This window comes from Carassius gibelio, chromosome B1, assembly GCF_023724105.1.
Source record: "Carassius gibelio isolate Cgi1373 ecotype wild population from Czech Republic chromosome B1, carGib1.2-hapl.c, whole genome shotgun sequence".
In the NCBI taxonomy this organism is placed as follows: domain Eukaryota; kingdom Metazoa; phylum Chordata; class Actinopteri; order Cypriniformes; family Cyprinidae; genus Carassius; species Carassius gibelio.
Window position 1 is genome coordinate 15,659,068 of NC_068396.1, and position 17,464 is coordinate 15,676,531.

At 35.6% G+C, this 17,464-nt stretch overlaps 1 protein-coding gene across 5 annotated transcripts in view; it reads right to left on the minus strand.

Moving 5' to 3' along the window:
- trim2a (tripartite motif containing 2a) overlaps nt 1–16,136 on the minus strand; it is a 38,314-nt gene extending 22,178 nt beyond the window's left edge. Inside the window, exons 1-4 of one of the 5 annotated variants that reach the window (XM_052545876.1) lie at nt 15,993–16,136; nt 2,644–2,822; nt 938–1,172; nt 585–736 (exon numbers count right to left, since the gene is read on the minus strand). In XM_052545876.1, coding sequence (XP_052401836.1) covers nt 585–736; nt 938–1,172; nt 2,644–2,777 — 521 coding nt within the window. In that variant the 5' untranslated portion in view covers nt 2,778–2,822; nt 15,993–16,136. Of the gene's footprint in view, nt 1–584; nt 737–937; nt 1,173–1,687; nt 1,799–2,643; nt 2,823–8,927; nt 9,179–15,992 lie in introns of those variants that run through there. The other 4 variants (XM_052545877.1, XM_052545875.1, XM_052545879.1 and 1 more) reach the window with 4 other exon arrangements.
- Nucleotides 16,137–17,464: the final 1,328 nt, after the last annotated feature.

A 17,464-nucleotide genomic window follows, 5' to 3' on the forward strand; every position in this document is an offset into this window, starting at 1 on the left:
TCTAGAATGCAGATTGTCAAGTTCATCCACTTCATCTCGCAGCACAAAGCACTGTAAAGATCCTTGCACACAGTTCACAGAAATTGGGGATCTTTTTAATATGTAGCTGTAATATTGCTAGCAAAGCATCAAACTTTGAATCCCCTGTGATAATCCTGCTGCTTAATAAGGAGATGGAACTTTCTTTCCTCTCAATATCTCATCAATATCATATCAATACCTCACCCGGAGCAGTGGGCAGCCATTTATGCTGTGGGGCCAAGGGAGTAGTTGGGGGTTTGGTGCCTTGCTCAAGGACACCTCAGTCGTGTTATTGCCGGCCCAAGACTCAAACCCACAACCCTAGTGTTAGGAGTCAAACTCTCTAAGCACTAGGCCACGACTTCCCCCTTAAGATTCATGAAGAACAAAATCATCCTCACTGATCGAAGACTCCATTTAGTACTGTTTTTTTTTTTTTTTTTCACATCGGACTCATTCTACATAATCAACCCTGTTTTTTAATGAGAAATGTTGCTGCTTAAACATAAAACAACATAAATGTAAATTCTGCACTAAAGTGTACATGGGCATATGTTACATGCCTGTTTTTGACAGCGTCCAGCTGCTCCTGTAGCGAGGCTTTGTGCTGTTCTAGAACATCCTTGAGCGGGACGGTGGCGTGTTCTGCATGTTCGCCGCAAGTACACTCCTCACACATGGCTGTCTCACATGGTGGACAGTAGAACTCCATTACCTGATGATAAAAAGGAAGAACTGAATATCATACTTAAGTCGGATGCCCTTGTAAATATATATATATCTTCTCCCTTTGCAAAAACTGGACGGAATGCAACTTGAGTATGCCTGGAGGAAAATACTTCTAACATACAGTGAGGCATCTGTACACTAGAGATTTTTGAAAGTTTTTTATGCTGTGCTGCTGTGTAATTCTTACATTTCCTCCATGATTGGGACAGGAGAGTGGCTGTCCAGTGGCCACTCCGTTGATAGCGTCGGAGCAGTCCTCACTGAGGTTAGTGTCTGGGCTCCTCTTTAGCACTTCCATCAGGTTGGTGATGAAGAAATTACTCTGAAGTGCCGCCACACCCTCCTCTGGCAGGATGGAGGTCTGACGGCACACGGGGCAAGACAGAGTCAGACTGTGGGCGGGAATGTAGTTCTGCAGACACCTGGAGAAACAGGAACAAGTTACTGAAAAAACAACTTCGGTGTCAGTGCCCGGCTATCACATTAATGTGTGTTCTAAGTGTTTCTGTGATAAATCAAACATTTACATTGTGACCAACTTTTCTTCTCTATTGTGACATATATCTGAGCTAAATGATTTATCAAGCAGAAAAAAATAAATAAAAATGCAGGGCAGGAATTGATCTTGTCCATCGGGAATCAACTGGATCATAGTTTGGTGACACTGCAAACTAAATGGATGACTGTAACATGGGGCAAAATAAATATGCTAGGGCTATTAAAACAAAACAGCCTGAGTGAGTAAATAATCTAAACAAATATAAAATACTTTTGGAAATACTTTATAATTTAAAGTATTATTGTCATACCAAAGTAAGGTTATGTATATTACACTTATACTGTCAGAAAACTAATTAAAACTATCTTACAATTATACATACCTGTACCTTACACAGCATAAACAGTTTCATCAGCTTTTAAAATGGAAAACACTTACAGTATCTTTCTTTATTGTCCATGTATTTATTTCAGGATGCCCTAGAACAAATTTGAACATCATTTCCAGTTTTGGTGTCTGGTTTGTTTTTCTTTTAAGTCTGATTGCCATCAAGTGTCAGCAATAATGATTACTAATCACTCCCCTGTCATTACTGGCCAATGAGAGGAAGTGTAATGGGATAAATGCTGCGTGATAAGGTGAGATGCAGCTTTGAAGTATTACACTGTAGTGTTTCCCCTGCATTTTGCATTAACAAATTTGTCGGTTTTGAGCTTATGTCATGCTAATTTTGCATATTGTTGGCTCTTCCAGGATATAGACACAAACCACTCAACTTAAAGCTCTACTGTAATAAAAGACTTTGAATGGGTTACTTTATAAAGGTAAAATTAGTCTGCAGTTTAGCTGCAACAGCATAAACAAATATTTGAAAGTTAGAAATAAAAATAAGATTTAAATAGCTCACCAGAGATCAGAAACATCACAAGCTAGCTTAAAATGTAAAAGTTGTTTAGAGAAATAATGTAAAATTCATAGCTGTGTTGTGGCAAAAACAAAAACTCTGTAGTAGACATTTACAATGCACTTCTTTGCATATCTCATATCTCACCCAAAAAATAATGATTCTGAAGAATGTTTCAGCAGTTTTGTCTATACATTGAAAGTCCACAACAATACTAGATTCCATTGAAATTCTTTGTATGGACATCTTTTGTGATCCTCTGAATGTGCATATTTACACTATATTTCCAAAAGTATTGGGACACCCTTTCTAATGAACAGGTTTGACTTTAGTCATTTCCATGAGTACATGGAATAATGTAAAGGTTAATGTATTAATGTCATTTACACTCAGCTAACAAAACTATTTAATAAGAGTAAGTAATTTAAGCAATAAAATAAAACATGTAAAATTAATTGAGCAATATAATGTAGTACCAAAAATGACATACTTTTCACAGAAGGTGTGAAGGCAGGGAAGGACCTTGGGATTGTTGTAGCGATCCAGACAGATGCTACAAATCAGGAACTGTTTGTCGATCTGACGCACGACAGGACTTGGGAGGGTAGAAGCTTCAGTTGCCATCCTAAAACTCTGTCAAAGACCTCCCACACTCCTTCAGCCCAGACCCTGGATGTAGAAGAAACAACTAGATGAGATGTTGTTCCTGAAAAGGACCACAAGGTGTAGCTGTTTCTTTTGTGTGACAATATGCTGCATTAATTCATACAAACAAGGTGCTAGAGGCAGCAGTAAATATCACACAACAACACTGGAATCCCAGATATCACAAAAAAGTTTTTAACCATTACAAGGCAGATTAATAATTAAAGCATGCTGTATTGAATCATGTCTGTGTTAATGAATAATCTGAATGGTAAAACATCAGCCATGACTCAGATGAACAGTATGATTGGTTTCAGCACTTCTAGTTCCATCGCCTTGAAATCAGTGGGTCTTTATATTAGTCTTTGGTTAAATGCCTGAAATACAATCTGTGGTTAACACAGGCAAACACAAGATATTTTCACAGTTTATTGTACAACATTTCAGTAATACTCTAATAATTTTTTACTTTAAGATTTAACTTTTCTTGAAAAAGCTTTCTAACAAGTACTTAAATGGGACTATAGGGGTTGTTAGGGACATTAAATATCGTCACACTAGTCTGCTTTTACAGCCTCATTGTGTTTAGAATCATGTTCTTGCAAACTAATGTAACTCCATCTTTTAGGGAATTTTATATAAAAATGTTGTCAGAAGCCTAATGGTGGTGATTTTGAAGTTATGAACCATAGTTTGTTAATATCCTGTTTTTACCTACATTTAGCTTGTATTTTGGTTTCAAAATTCAAACAAGTTTTCTTTTGTAAAGATTATTTAAGAGATAAGAAAAATGCGTAAAAGTCAGTTTTATTGGTCACAGCGCTTATTGTCTGCAAAAAACCAAAAGCCAATTAAAACTCTTATTTAATATAGGCTATATGTTTGTCTAAGTAAATTTGACAAGAGTTTTAAAAGCTTTAAAAGCTGTCTGTTTTAATGCACACAGTGCACAAAACCGAGCAGAAGAACAGTCCAGATGTCCTCAGTGCTGAGCAAAGCAGAATCTTGCATCTGTGAGTCGATCCACTGACCACAAAGTGCTCAGTGAAAGTCGAACCCTAAATACAGGCTTCTGGACAATATCTATGTAACAGACTGGAAAAGAAAGTCTGGTGTGAAAGCTCATAAAGGGAAAATATACGGGCTTGTCTGCTTCGGATGCTGTATAAGGTAATCATTTTGGAGTGAAGCATTCAGTAAATCTCTTACATACTGGTAAACATATTCAAGTCTAAAAAGCAACATACTATTATTGTGGATAGATCGTAAACTGAAAAAAAAAAAAATTCCCATAAAAATCCTGTCAAATTATAGGGATAGTTCGCCCAAAAATGAAAACTCTTGTCATCAGTTATTCACCCTCAAGTTGACCAAAACCTAGTTTCTTTCTTCTGTTGAACACAAAGGATCTTTGGGGCAAAAATACAATGGAAGTCAGTGGCTACTAGCAATTGTTTGCTCACCAACATTATTCAAAAATTCAGAAGAATGTGCGGCAAATAAATGTTCAGAATAAACCAAAACAATGTAACCAACATTCTTCAAAATATCTTTTATGTTCAACAGAAAAAAACTATTTTACCTTGTCATGAACACAAATACAGTAATTAAATCAAGTTCTAAAATTGTGTCTGTAATGACACAACTTGTCTCATTCAGTCTATTCTCAGTGGTGAGGAAAATTGAGATTTCTTGCTATAAGATTAAAATGCTTCAGGTTACCACAATACCAGCATGGTTCCACTCAAACCCATTTGTTCTGTAATTGCTATCATTTCCTGTGGGGAGTAGATCAGGCCTGTTTCTTTTCTTTGTGTTTTTTTCTTTTTATGTTGCTCTGCTTCTAGCACCGTTCTTTGAGCTTGATGATCTTAATCATAAGCTCTTCTTCTTATCAGTAAAACTGTTTTTTAAGCATTTGTCGCGTTTCCACCGCAGGAACTTTACCCAGGAACTAGGGACTTTGGGCTCGTACTCGGTGTGTTTCCACCGCAGGAACCAGAAACTAAATAAAGTTTTGGGTAAAAAAAAGTCCCTGCTGGCGAGGTAGTACTTTTTCAAAGTTCAGGAACTTTCGGGGGCGGGACTTGGGCACTAAACATCCTGACTGGTTGAGCTCATACAGCATTGGTTGAGTTCAACCACCATTTATTCGGATCATTTTCAAAACATTACTGTTATTGTGTTATGAAATGTAATTTTAAAAGTATTTCAGGCAAGAATGTAGTTGTTTAAAACTCAAATCTGTGGTTTATTTATAAAGACAGCGCCTATTTAAAAATGTGCTTCGCCGATTTGGAGACTGTCAGCTCCACGCGATCAGCGAGAGCTCAGTGCTCATGTATCCGCCGAGAGCAGCCTCACCTCGGGTAGTCCTTCTGATATGTGCTGCTGGCTCTGATGTGTCTTTAGTGGTTAAACATAAAATATAATTCACTTTGGGTAAATCTAACAGGTAATCTTTGGTCTGTATTCAATTTATCTATATGTTAAAATGAAAATAAAAAAGTCACATTTATATTATATTTCGTTTCATTGTAATGGCTGTGTATAACGTTACACATATCCCTGAACTAAGAACATTTCTGCAGCTGTTATTATGTTTAAATGAAAACGAAAGGAAGCAGTGGTATTTGATATCATATTTCATTTTATTGTAAATATACAGTGAGAAAAATTGCAGTAGCCGAGCTGACTGATGTTATCAAGTACGCTGCTGTTTGCAGATTTACTGGATTCACAACGTTGCGGACATCACACTCCCGAGGCGAATGCATAAAGTCTGAACAACCAAGGATGCACGTCCAAAATCAGCGTACTTTGTATTGAGAAACGCGCGCAGACCTACGTCACCAGTCTATTTGCCTAATCTTCCCGGTACTTTACAATGCGGTGGAAACGCAGAAAGCAACAGGTCTGGGGGGAAAAAAGTTCCTGGTACAAATGTTCCCGGTAATTTCGGTAGAAACGCAACATTAACTACGGTGTGAGTGTCTTGTCCTCGTAAACCATTTCTACTAATGTCCTAATTCCAATACTTAATGTCAAAGTTGTGCTAAGTCATTGGTACTGAAGGGCACTGCTCTGTACCAGTTAGGTACTATTTGAATAAACCTAAAAAGCATTGCAATTAAAATTGTTTCAGTAATAGAAATAAAGCTGAAAGACAATATATTAGATGAAAACATTAAAACTGCATTAAAGATACAAAGGTAATAAACATTAATATGTTATAGAAATATTTAATAAAGAAAATAAAAGTGCATAAGTAAAAAAATACTAAAACTTAAACAAAAATTACATAAAAAAATGTAAAATATAAAATCTAATCTGATACAATTATAATTAATTATATAACAATAATACCAAAATAGTTCTGTACTATGTAAATATACTGTGACATTAAAAGAAAACATTCTCCTCAGCAAAAACTAAACGGCAAATAGCTTGTTCTGTACTTCTGTAAAATTCTGACATGAGACAGATGAATGCACTTTAACGCATGAACGCACATTTACACATTAACAACGCCTATTAATTATTTATAAACCTGACAAGCCCAGTTTCAATAAGGAAAAGTAGAGGAAGTAGTATATCATTGATAACATCAGAAGAACTAATGATGAGAGTAAGTTGTGCGAGCATCTGTCAAACATTGTGATGTTCCTGACTGTGCTATTCACATATCATACAACTGTATATATTGCACCTAAAAATAATCTGGGAAAAAATGGCTAGGGAGGCCCCTGCTTTAGAGATTAAACATGCAATTTATGAGAAAACATTTAAAAACTGTCATCTGAGATTTGATTCAAAGGAAGAGCAGATTAGCTTGCAATGTAGGGCATGTCACGAATACTGTACATCAGTAAGATGGAAAGAAGCAGGACACATCCACTGTGCTGAAGTGGATCCCTCAAGGGCATCATCCACCCCCTCGCTCTGCAGGAAAAGAGCTTCACTGAGACCATATCACCATAGCAACACTAAGAGACGGAAGGAGGCCGGGAACATCTGAACCAGAGCATAAGGGGGTGTTCACACAGGACAAGTTCTTAAATTAATATCAGCTGCTAGACGGAATGCAACAGAAGTGAATGAACTCCCATGCACTGCTGCTAATATGACAATGATAACATATTCTGATATGCTTGTACACTGTATGTATACAGTATATGCTTACCATGCTCCCATATTGATTTGATTTGTCTATTGTTTTAAAATTGACACTGATTTGATTTTTCAATTATTTCTTAATTTGGTGTCAAAAGGCAGAGCTCATGGTGGAAGATGCTGAAAAAAACAATGAGACATGGGTCATTTGGCAAAGGTTTCTATGTTTTGCATTCATATACCAACAATTAAAAAATAGCACAGAAAGAAAAAATCTAAAATAAAACAACTAAGAACTGAGATAAAAAGGCTGTGAGTTCGACAGGTAACGCATGTGAAATTTTGAAGAGATGTGATGTAAAAATAAATACATTTTGAACTTGTATTGCTTGTGTTGCTAAATTATTTTTAAGAAAAAAAGTGTTCTACAAAAAAAAAAAATTTTACTAGATACACTACATCTGTCCCTATGCTAAGCACAAAACAATAGCTAATTAATTAATGGGTGTACAATTTCCTGATTGTTGAAATCAAAAAATATTGAGACATTTACACAAATGTCTATTGTTACATCATTTTTAAATATGTAACTTAACTACTTTACATTTTTAGCAATTGTAAAGGGATAGGTTCATGGATTGACAGCAGCTGAATTATATTTTTTATATGTAAATAAATATAAATAAGTAAATAAATTGCACACATACAGTATATAATTATTTCATACTAAATTGACATGAAGAGTTCCCTTTCAAGGCAATGATGTTGTGGACTTTTAACTATGTATCCCACCACCCCTAACTCCCACCACAAATGATTTCTGTTATTGCCAGTATTGTGTTTGCCATTCATTTATCATTACTACAAATAAACCGGTGCTATTCAAGACATATTCCAAATAGACAGACTCTAAAACAAACAAATTTCCTAGACTCCTAAAAGCCTCTGTCATTTTCCGCATGCCATCCCGGCCTGGTCCTGTTACGTAATATTTATATAAGCAAGCCTAGAGCACAGTTTCTCTGTCACATGATGAAGACATCTGATTTTACATTTAAACTGGTTAACAACAGTATTTTACCCCTAAAAGACTAACATTCCACACCAACAGCACCAGAATTCACAATATAATGCAGTAAGTCTTTCATTGTGAAAGCGAAGCTACTTTGTTTAGCCTTTCAAAAGAGGACACAACTAGAAATCAGTGGTTAAATTGTATTTACAACACTGTTCCAAAACAGTTCAACCTAAATATTCAGATGTGTGCAGCGCATTTTGCGGAGGACAAGGACTGTTTCCTGTGAGAGTAGCCTACAATGTCGTTGTCTGTTTTTATAAAGTGGGGCAGTTCCAATTTTGCAAGGACAGTTTGCCGCTTCTGACTCACAGCCTGTATGTTTTCTTACTATTGTTTCTCCAGTCACAAATGCAGACATGGTTTTATGTTTACGTGACACGATACACAACGCAATGTCATAAAAAAACAGTATAAGTTATAATAATCAGTAATTATGTCCCCACTGGATGCAACAAATGTCTTATTTGTAATGGGTTTTATTGGTTTTGTCTTGTCAAGCTGGGACACATGCCATCACATTATGGTAAGGGGCGTAACATTTCGTCACACACTTGAGGTATTCAGCCAATCACAACACACTAGATTCCTGGCCAATCAGCAAACACCTTGCTTTTCAGTAAAATGAGCTTTGTAAAGATCGACACAGGCATAAAGGAGAAACAATAATGTTCACTATGTGAAAAATAATGTGTTTTTTGAGGATTAACATAATCACATAAACACATTGCATTACATCAAATACACACAATATATATATTTTAGCAACATCATATGACTCCTAAACCACAAAGTTGTATTAAGAACTATACATATCATCCATTGACATTGTGTCAAATCATTAAGTATTATCCACAATGGAAAAATGTTACCAGCAGCATTGTGAAAGAATCAATGGAGCATCCACAGTTTATATCAGAAAGAGTTCCACTGAAACCTACCATCAAGCAGCTGTTCTCAAGGCACCATCCCACATGTTGATACCCGGCAATGATGCATTTCTGTCTGCACTGAGCAGGAAAGATATCTGAGCACCACTAAGCCAGCAAAAAAAGATGACAGCTCACTTCAAACTAGCACACGAGGAAGAGGATTACTGGTCTCTCGCACTCTCTGGATCTTTAATCAGGCCACACCTTTCTTTCGTTCACTCTCGACGTCATTCATAAATTCACCATGTAAACATTCACCCCCCTCCCCACACTTTTCCTCTCATCAGCTCTAGCTCTCTAAATGCTAACTCACTGCAGTACATTTTGCAAAGCATTGTGGGATTGTGATGTAATTCTGAGTCTTAGAAGAGATGATGGCGCAGATGCCGGGACCAATTTTCAGCCAATAGGGCATTAGGAGATTAAACTGAACAATGATGTCTGAGAGAGAGAGGGAACATGAGAAAGCGCAAGCCAATGAAATACAGCTGCTTTTGTCAGCATGCGTTATTAGTGCTGACTCACTGTAAGGTAGTCAGAATTGAGAGAGCGATGCTGAGAGACTGAACACACACATGTACAAACTACAAAACACACACACACACACACACACACACACACACACTTTAAAACATATAAGCCTTAGAAATATGAATTTGGTTAATAATTGAGAAATGTGATAAAGTCTTGATTGAAGTGATGAAAAAAATTAAAATAAATTTGTAATTCCAAACCTATATACATCATCTTCTTGAGTGGAAGACAAAAATATATATTTAGCAGAATGTCCAAGCTGTTCTTTTCATAGAGTGACGATACAGATGGGGACCAGTATCAGATCAGTGGTCACAATTTATTTTCATTGATTTGTCACACGTACACACACACACACACACACACACACACACAATAAATTTTTTTTATCAAAGTTTCAAGCAAAGATAATCAGCTTTATTAATTCCTAAATAAACATTATTTAACATAGATGTCAAGTGATTGTTGTTCACTATTATGGTAACCACCTGTGTGTCTGGGATTGAAGACACTATTCGTGTAAAGTACCTTTATGGGAGGCATGATGACGAGCAGCAAAATCACAAAAAACGGTATTAAATTTCACACTATTATTGTCCCTCAAAACTGGTACTATAAAAAACCAATAAGGTAGCTTAATTATTCAGTTGGACATACACAAAACATACTATTCTAAGTCAAAATACACATAGACACATAAAAAATACACATAGACACATAAAAAAAAAAAAAAAAAAAAACATTAGCCTTCATAGTCGAAGCAAAAGCAATCAACACATAAATATAAGACAGCACTATATTACACATTAATAGTGTGTATTGCTCTTAACAGAACTTTCATGGTTGGGTTTACTCACTCTCATTTCTACAGAGGAATCCTATAGTTTTCTTCAGCCTTCAGCTAGTAAAGCACTACTGCCATACATCCAGTTAAGTTCTACTATGATGTTGTTCTCAACAAGTCCAGCCCATCACAGGGCTTTCTAGACACCGAGCTCAGCTGTTTTGTTTATGACCTGCCTTGGCAATTGACCACATTAGCTTCATAGAGTCATACTGACCAGTGACCATGGTGATGACCAAGTCCCCAACCACATCAGCCCAAACAACAAAAACAAAGCTTTACTTCTTTTAGCTTAATGTAGAGTTTTGAGTAAAACTCATACTGGTACATGTATCAAATCAGCTGTTCCATTGTAAAGGATGCTTTACTGGAAGTATTTAGGATAAATGTATGTTTGTTTTAAACATATGTGACCCATGCTGGCAAAATTAGTAGGAATTATCCTCATAATGACAGAACAAGACAGAACAAGAAAGTCTATTAATAATCTTTGACTGCGCAGAAAAGTATTATAATACTAAAGGCACCAATACAAAGTGGCACAGAGTGCTAATACAAAGGGAAGAAATAATGATACATAGTGTATTAAATCTGTGCGTTAGTTTACTGAGCGTTTTCTTTGAATAGTTTTAAACCTCAGTTAATGTGCACTCGAAGAGAGTTTCATTGTTTTGACTGTAGTAACAGAATGTGACACGCAGTTTGATTGCTGAATGGAGGATGACAAACAGCCGCAGGAGAGAAAAGTTAAAGCTGCAGTAGCTAACTTTTGTAAAAATATATTTTTTACATATTTGTTAAACCTGTCATTATGTCCTGACAGTAGAATATGAGACAGATAATCTGTGAAAAAATCAAGCTCCTCTGGCTCCTCCCAGTGGTCCTATTGCCATTTGCAGAAAGTCATCCGCTCCCGGTAAGAAATCAACCAATCAGAGCTGCGGTCCGTAACTTTGTTTGTGTTCAAAATGTAGAAAAATGTATATAATAAGCGAGTACACCATGAATCCATTTTCCAAACCGTGTTTTTTGCTTGTCCTGAATCACTAGGGTGCACCTATAATAAGTGTTTATATTCGGACTATTTTAGATTGCTTCGGGGGTACCGCAGCGGAGTAACCCAATACCTTTGTGATTCTTCATAGACATAAACAGAGAGAAGTAGTTCCGGCTACGATGTTCTTCCGCAAGACGCAAGCAGTTCTGTTTATTAACCGCTAGAGCGTCAAAAGTTACCTACCGCAGCTTTAATGTGCACTTGAATTTAATGACTTCTTTATTAATCTGTACCTCACATTAAACTATGGAACAGCTTCAGAACACCTGAAATATGTCCACGAAAAAATTTTGGTGCTTTATAATGTTTTTGTGCCTTCCGTGGGGCTCAACAATAACACAGAATAGTATACGCACAGTATTGGATTTGGATCGGTCTCGTCTGATCGATACCCGATCTGCAGAAAATGCCAGTATAGGAGCAGATACCGATCCCATGTATCAGATCAATTTCATTTTTTTGTGACATCTAGAGTTCATTTTCTACTCAAAATGACCCATTCACACTGAAAAACCATTCACTGATTGTTACCGTCTTTGTGTACCATGTGCCAGGTATTGTGTTCTCTGTGTTCAGTTGGAAATACATAAATACTAGTTTCAGCCTCAGACGTCTTGCCCACAGACCATTGGCTGTTGTTGTTGGGACCATTCAAAGCGACCAAGGTTCCCAGACCTTTTTCCATCAACCTGAAGGTCAGGCTACACAAGACTACATAATAATACTTTTAACATCTAAACTACATGTTCATCCAATGAATTCATTTAGCAGTCTAACCAATACAGTTTTAGATAGTAAGAATGAACAATATAAAATTTTTGAGTTTGTGTAAAGTACATCTTATTTAAAATTGAAAACAGTGAGACATTGAACACATCCTACATTAAACGGGACGTTAAATGTATATTAAATTTAAGATCTGACACTCTGCTACACCATTCCTCTAGAAAATAAAGTATCACATCAGAGGGGGAGGGAGTTTAATTCGAGCTTTCTGTAACCAGGCAACAACAGCATTTCCCGCACAGCAAAATCACCATAATTAGTATAAAATATAATTTACAAGTGACTGATGTTGTGCCTTTGTGTTTCAGATCCTGAAAAAAAAAGAAGTTCAAACCAACTCACTTTTCAAGTGCTAGAGAATACTCGACTGCTTTTAGTTTCTTACTTCATTTATTGACTGTTTCACTATAATGCACCTTCATTATAAAACTCCAACTGCTTTAAGCCTACTATTAAGAAATGTGTGTGTATGTACCAAACATTTTAAACGTACCTGTTCACAAACAAATCACTGAACTGAACAGGGCTTCGTTTCCCAAAAACATTGTAAGTAGATTCTAGACAATGCACCAAACTAAAATTAGCTAAAACAGCAATTTCTGGTTTAGGCCAAAATAGTTTGTGGGAGCCGAAACTCTAGAGAAGAGCATTTAGCTAAATATATGAACATATTCCTTATATTTTTACTTAACCTACTATTTAATGTATGTTTTGATAAATCTGTCATGAAAACAATTTACATGTTACATATTTATACTGTATAACAACAAATTGGAGTAGTAACATAAATCTATTAACATCCATATCATTGACAACCAAAATCCTAACCAATACCCTAAATGTAACTACTACCTTATAAACTAATAATAAGCAATATCTTTTTAAACAAAGAAAAACTTTAACTTTGGTTTCTGTGCTTCGGTAAAAAAATATGGTAACACTTTAGAATAATGGCCCCTTAGTTAATGTTAGTTAACTGCATTAGTTAACATGATCTAAGCAAGAACAATCCTTCTACAGCATTTATTAATCTTAGTTGATGTTAATTTCAACATTTTCAAATCAAAAGTTGTGCTTGTTAACATTAGTTACTGCACTGTGAATTAGCATGAACTAACAATGAATAACTGCATTTTCATTAACTTACATTGACAAAAGATGAATAAATACAGTATTAAATGTATTGTTCATTGTTTGTTCATTAATGAATTAACTAACATTACCTAATGGACCATTATTCTAAAGTGTTACCAAAATTATTTCTGTGAATCCCTATTAACTATAATTAATAAGTCTGAAGCTTTTAAGAGCTCTTAAATAATTTAACAGCTATGTAATATCTGTCGCACAGCAGGAGTATTTGCAACTGCAGATTAATGCAATGAAATTTTTTATATAAAAAAATATTAATAAAAAATAAATACACGCACACACAAACAAGTACAAGTACAGTTAACAGAAAAGGTTAAAGGAAATATGCATAGATAGCACATAGACATGTGACCTTTGCCATACATTCACAGCCCATCACAATCCATGTCACACAGGGTTGACTCTTTACACTGCCCCTCCTCCACCACTTTCATCAGCACTAATCATCTCATCAGGGCTTTAACCTAGACTTACACACACACACACCACTGCCAGGGCACGTATGACATCCAACACTAGACACAGAGAGAAACCACTAAGCAATAGTAAAACATAAATTGTGCTCATTCATCTTTCCATTACTTTACAAGAGGAATGGCAACTTTGCTTATTCAATTCGGGAACACTGTGACTTTATAACAGAGAAGCATCAGGTTCACAACAGAATAATAATGCAAATCAAATCCTTTTATCCATAGATTTTATCATGATTTCAGCATGAGGACAGAGGGTGGACACAGATGCACTGCATATCTGTCAATTTCACAATACGCCAATTCAGTATTGATGTATGCCGTTCTCAGCCATTAAGTATAATAACTGTACAAGGTTTGTTACCAATATAAAACTGAAAGACAGGAATGGACAACAACTGTAATGGTGTATGGAGAATAAAACCTTGTTTAGGTACAGCCAATCAAAGAGCCTATGTGATCAAATGTAAGTAGTTCAGTTCCTCCAATTTATCATCAGTAACCAAACAAAATCAATATTTGTGTACAGCCACAACCTCAGCAACAACCTGCATGCCTCAGATTTCATAAAAACAGACTGGTAAGTCATTTTGTTCAAAATTACCAAATTGTAAAACTCTACATTAAAAATAACTATAGTAAAAATCATGAATCATGGTTATCGCTCGAGTTTCAATTAAAATCATGATACTTGGGAGAAAATAACTTTATTTGCATACAGCCAGAAGGGCAGCACACTAGAAACCACGACAAATGAGGAAGAGATTAAACTAAGCAGGAACATCATTCGTTTTCGCATATGTGACAGTTCGTAGCAGATTTATATATATAAAAAAACGTATATATCATTATTTTCCCAAACAAAACATTACATCTACTTTTATGGTCCTTTTTGGACCTAATATTTTAACTCATTGACCACTTTAGTGGATTGGAAAAGAACAGAGAGGATATTTTACCATATTTACCAAATTTGTGCATAGCATAGAGGGAGCATAAATTATGATTTAAAAATGTTGGGTTAATAATTCCTTTCAGTGTTAAAAAAATATATATAAAAAAATTCTGTCTTTAGTGCCACTAAAAATATCATAAGCCACTGCCTTCCTGTATGCAAACCAGGACACTGGGCCAATCAGCTTCCTGAGAAGGCCTATCAGCTTGAATGTGTGTGCTCTACAGCCCACCAAGTTAAACTGATCTTGTTTACAATCTGCATTTCCTTTCACAGAGTCCTTTTGCTTAAGACAAGCAGTACTACACAATGCTTGTCTAAATTATGTGTTAATTCACAAACTGCTGGTTTGAAAGTATCGCAACGTTAAATAAAGCTGTTATTACAACTGTGTTTGTGTGTGTGTGTGTTTGTGGCAACATCTTCTACTGACTATATAGCCTACATTACAGTAATCATTAAAGTTGCAACCACGGAGTGAATTACAATAGGCGAGCAAGGATAACCACCAAGGTCTTGTCTAACTGTCAAATAGTAGCGAACAACTCACAGATACACACACATCGTCTTATATCAGAGTGGCATATTTTCCTTGAATAGGCGTCAGTGCACAGTCTGCAACTGTTGATAAACTCTTTCCAGACATGCAGGAAGGGAGCAGAACTGTCATGTTACAATGAATTATCACAAAAGACAATGGCTCGTGTAAAGCAATGTTGTTGAAGTGTTCTGAAAATGGCAGATCATATAATTCCCAATGTAAATACTATTTACTGGGAATTATATGGTCTAACATTTTCAGAATGCATTCACTACTATACTAAACAGAGATACATGTAAATTGTGATTTCTGAAGAAATTGGTAGGCTACAGGTGAATTCATGTGACATGAAGCATCTGAAGACACTAGCTGAGCTTCAGTAAAATATATGGTTTTAATTATAACAACATATTGTAATCATAAAGTCCCTGAAAATTATTTAAAAAATTAAAACTGTAGTTGTACACTAAAAGTACCATCAACTAATATATGTAGACTATGTATTTATATTTTCATGATAGGTAAATATTCTCTGCCATACAAAGTTAAAGAAGCCTGTTGCATGCATAATAATTTATGAAAATATATATATATAAAAAAAACTCACAGCCACAGTGAGTATAAGTGCACATGTTTCTGTCATCGCAGAGAGCTGATTACAGAAACAAAACGTTAGGAAAAATCTTCTTTTTTTGCATCTTCTGTTTTCTCTCTATTGCTGAAAATACTTACACGATCTCCATGTCTGCACTCCTGCTCAAGCCGATTAATTCCACCAAATAACACCGTCAGACTGTCTCTATCTGTCCACTCATTTTTCTCTTTATGAAACGCGAGTCACGGATAACAAAACTCAATGTGTAGTGTGGCGTCAGCTGCTGTCAAAAGCCAAAGGGAGGAGCCGTTGAAAGTGACCAATCGGAACACTTAAAGGACTGTAAGGGCGGGGTTACCTTGACTAGCAGCGGTTTGTGGCCAATCGCAAGGGTGTATTTTAAATGAGGGCGGGGGAAGTGTGAACTGGTTTGTGAGGTGTAGGGTAAAAACTCACTGTCCACGCAGCAGGGATGAGAGGATTTGAGAGTTACTGTAGTTCAGGTTGAGTACAGTATGTGTATTCACGTGTATTCCTACTTAATCATATTTATAATGTATATTTCTAAAATAACCAGTGTCTGACACAACGGATTACCATATCCCTGTTTTCTCCCACATAAACTGTCAACAAGAAGTTTTTATTATTATATATATATATATATATATATATATATATATATATATATATATATATATATATATATATATATATATATATATATATATATATATATATATATATATATATATACACAGTAGGACTATATTATTTTACAGAGTAACATAACCAAAGATTACGGTTTATACATTACAATAAAATATCAGTGCAGGTATAAACCTTCTTGTTTAACAAAGACAAGTGGTCAAAGATAAAAAAAGGCAAAATAAAAGCATAAATTATTTAAGCAATACCAGAGAAATGCATTACAGTAAGTCCATATCAATGCTTCAAGACCATATCAATGTGTGGCATTAACAGAACTCATGACAATTATTTTCAGTATAAGTCCAGAGGTGGTTTTAAAAACCAATGTCAATACAGGAAGCCTGGACAAAAATGTGCCTATATTTGAGGCAGTCACTTGGCTGAATCAGTTCAGTGATTAAACTTGGCGATTTTGAAAACCTGCACATAAATCATTGACTGTACTAAGACTCCTGTTTACCCACTACATAAAATGAATATCATTTAAAGCTGGTGGAAAATTGTGAATATCCCAAATGCAGGTATATATAAGCTATAGAAACAGGACAATCTGTAGAATGTGTGATGAGTTTCCCATTTGTTTAAGTGTCTCTGAAAATAATGGCTTCATCTCTGAATTAATTTTTAGAGTGCAATAATGCAAGAAGATAGTTTATGATCACAGAACTCTAAGAAGCAACTAGTGAGAAACCAGATTAATATGCTTTGAGCTAAATATTTATCTTTACATCAGCATCAGTTGCTACTTTTACCTACAGGCTGATGGTGTCAAGTCTAAGATAAGACTTTTTAACTGCAGACATGCTTAGTTGGCTTGTTTTCAAAGTCCCAGAGGACTATCATGCCAAAATAAGCTGAATTAGCACCACTGAGATTGGATGGGTCAGACTGGGGCATTGTG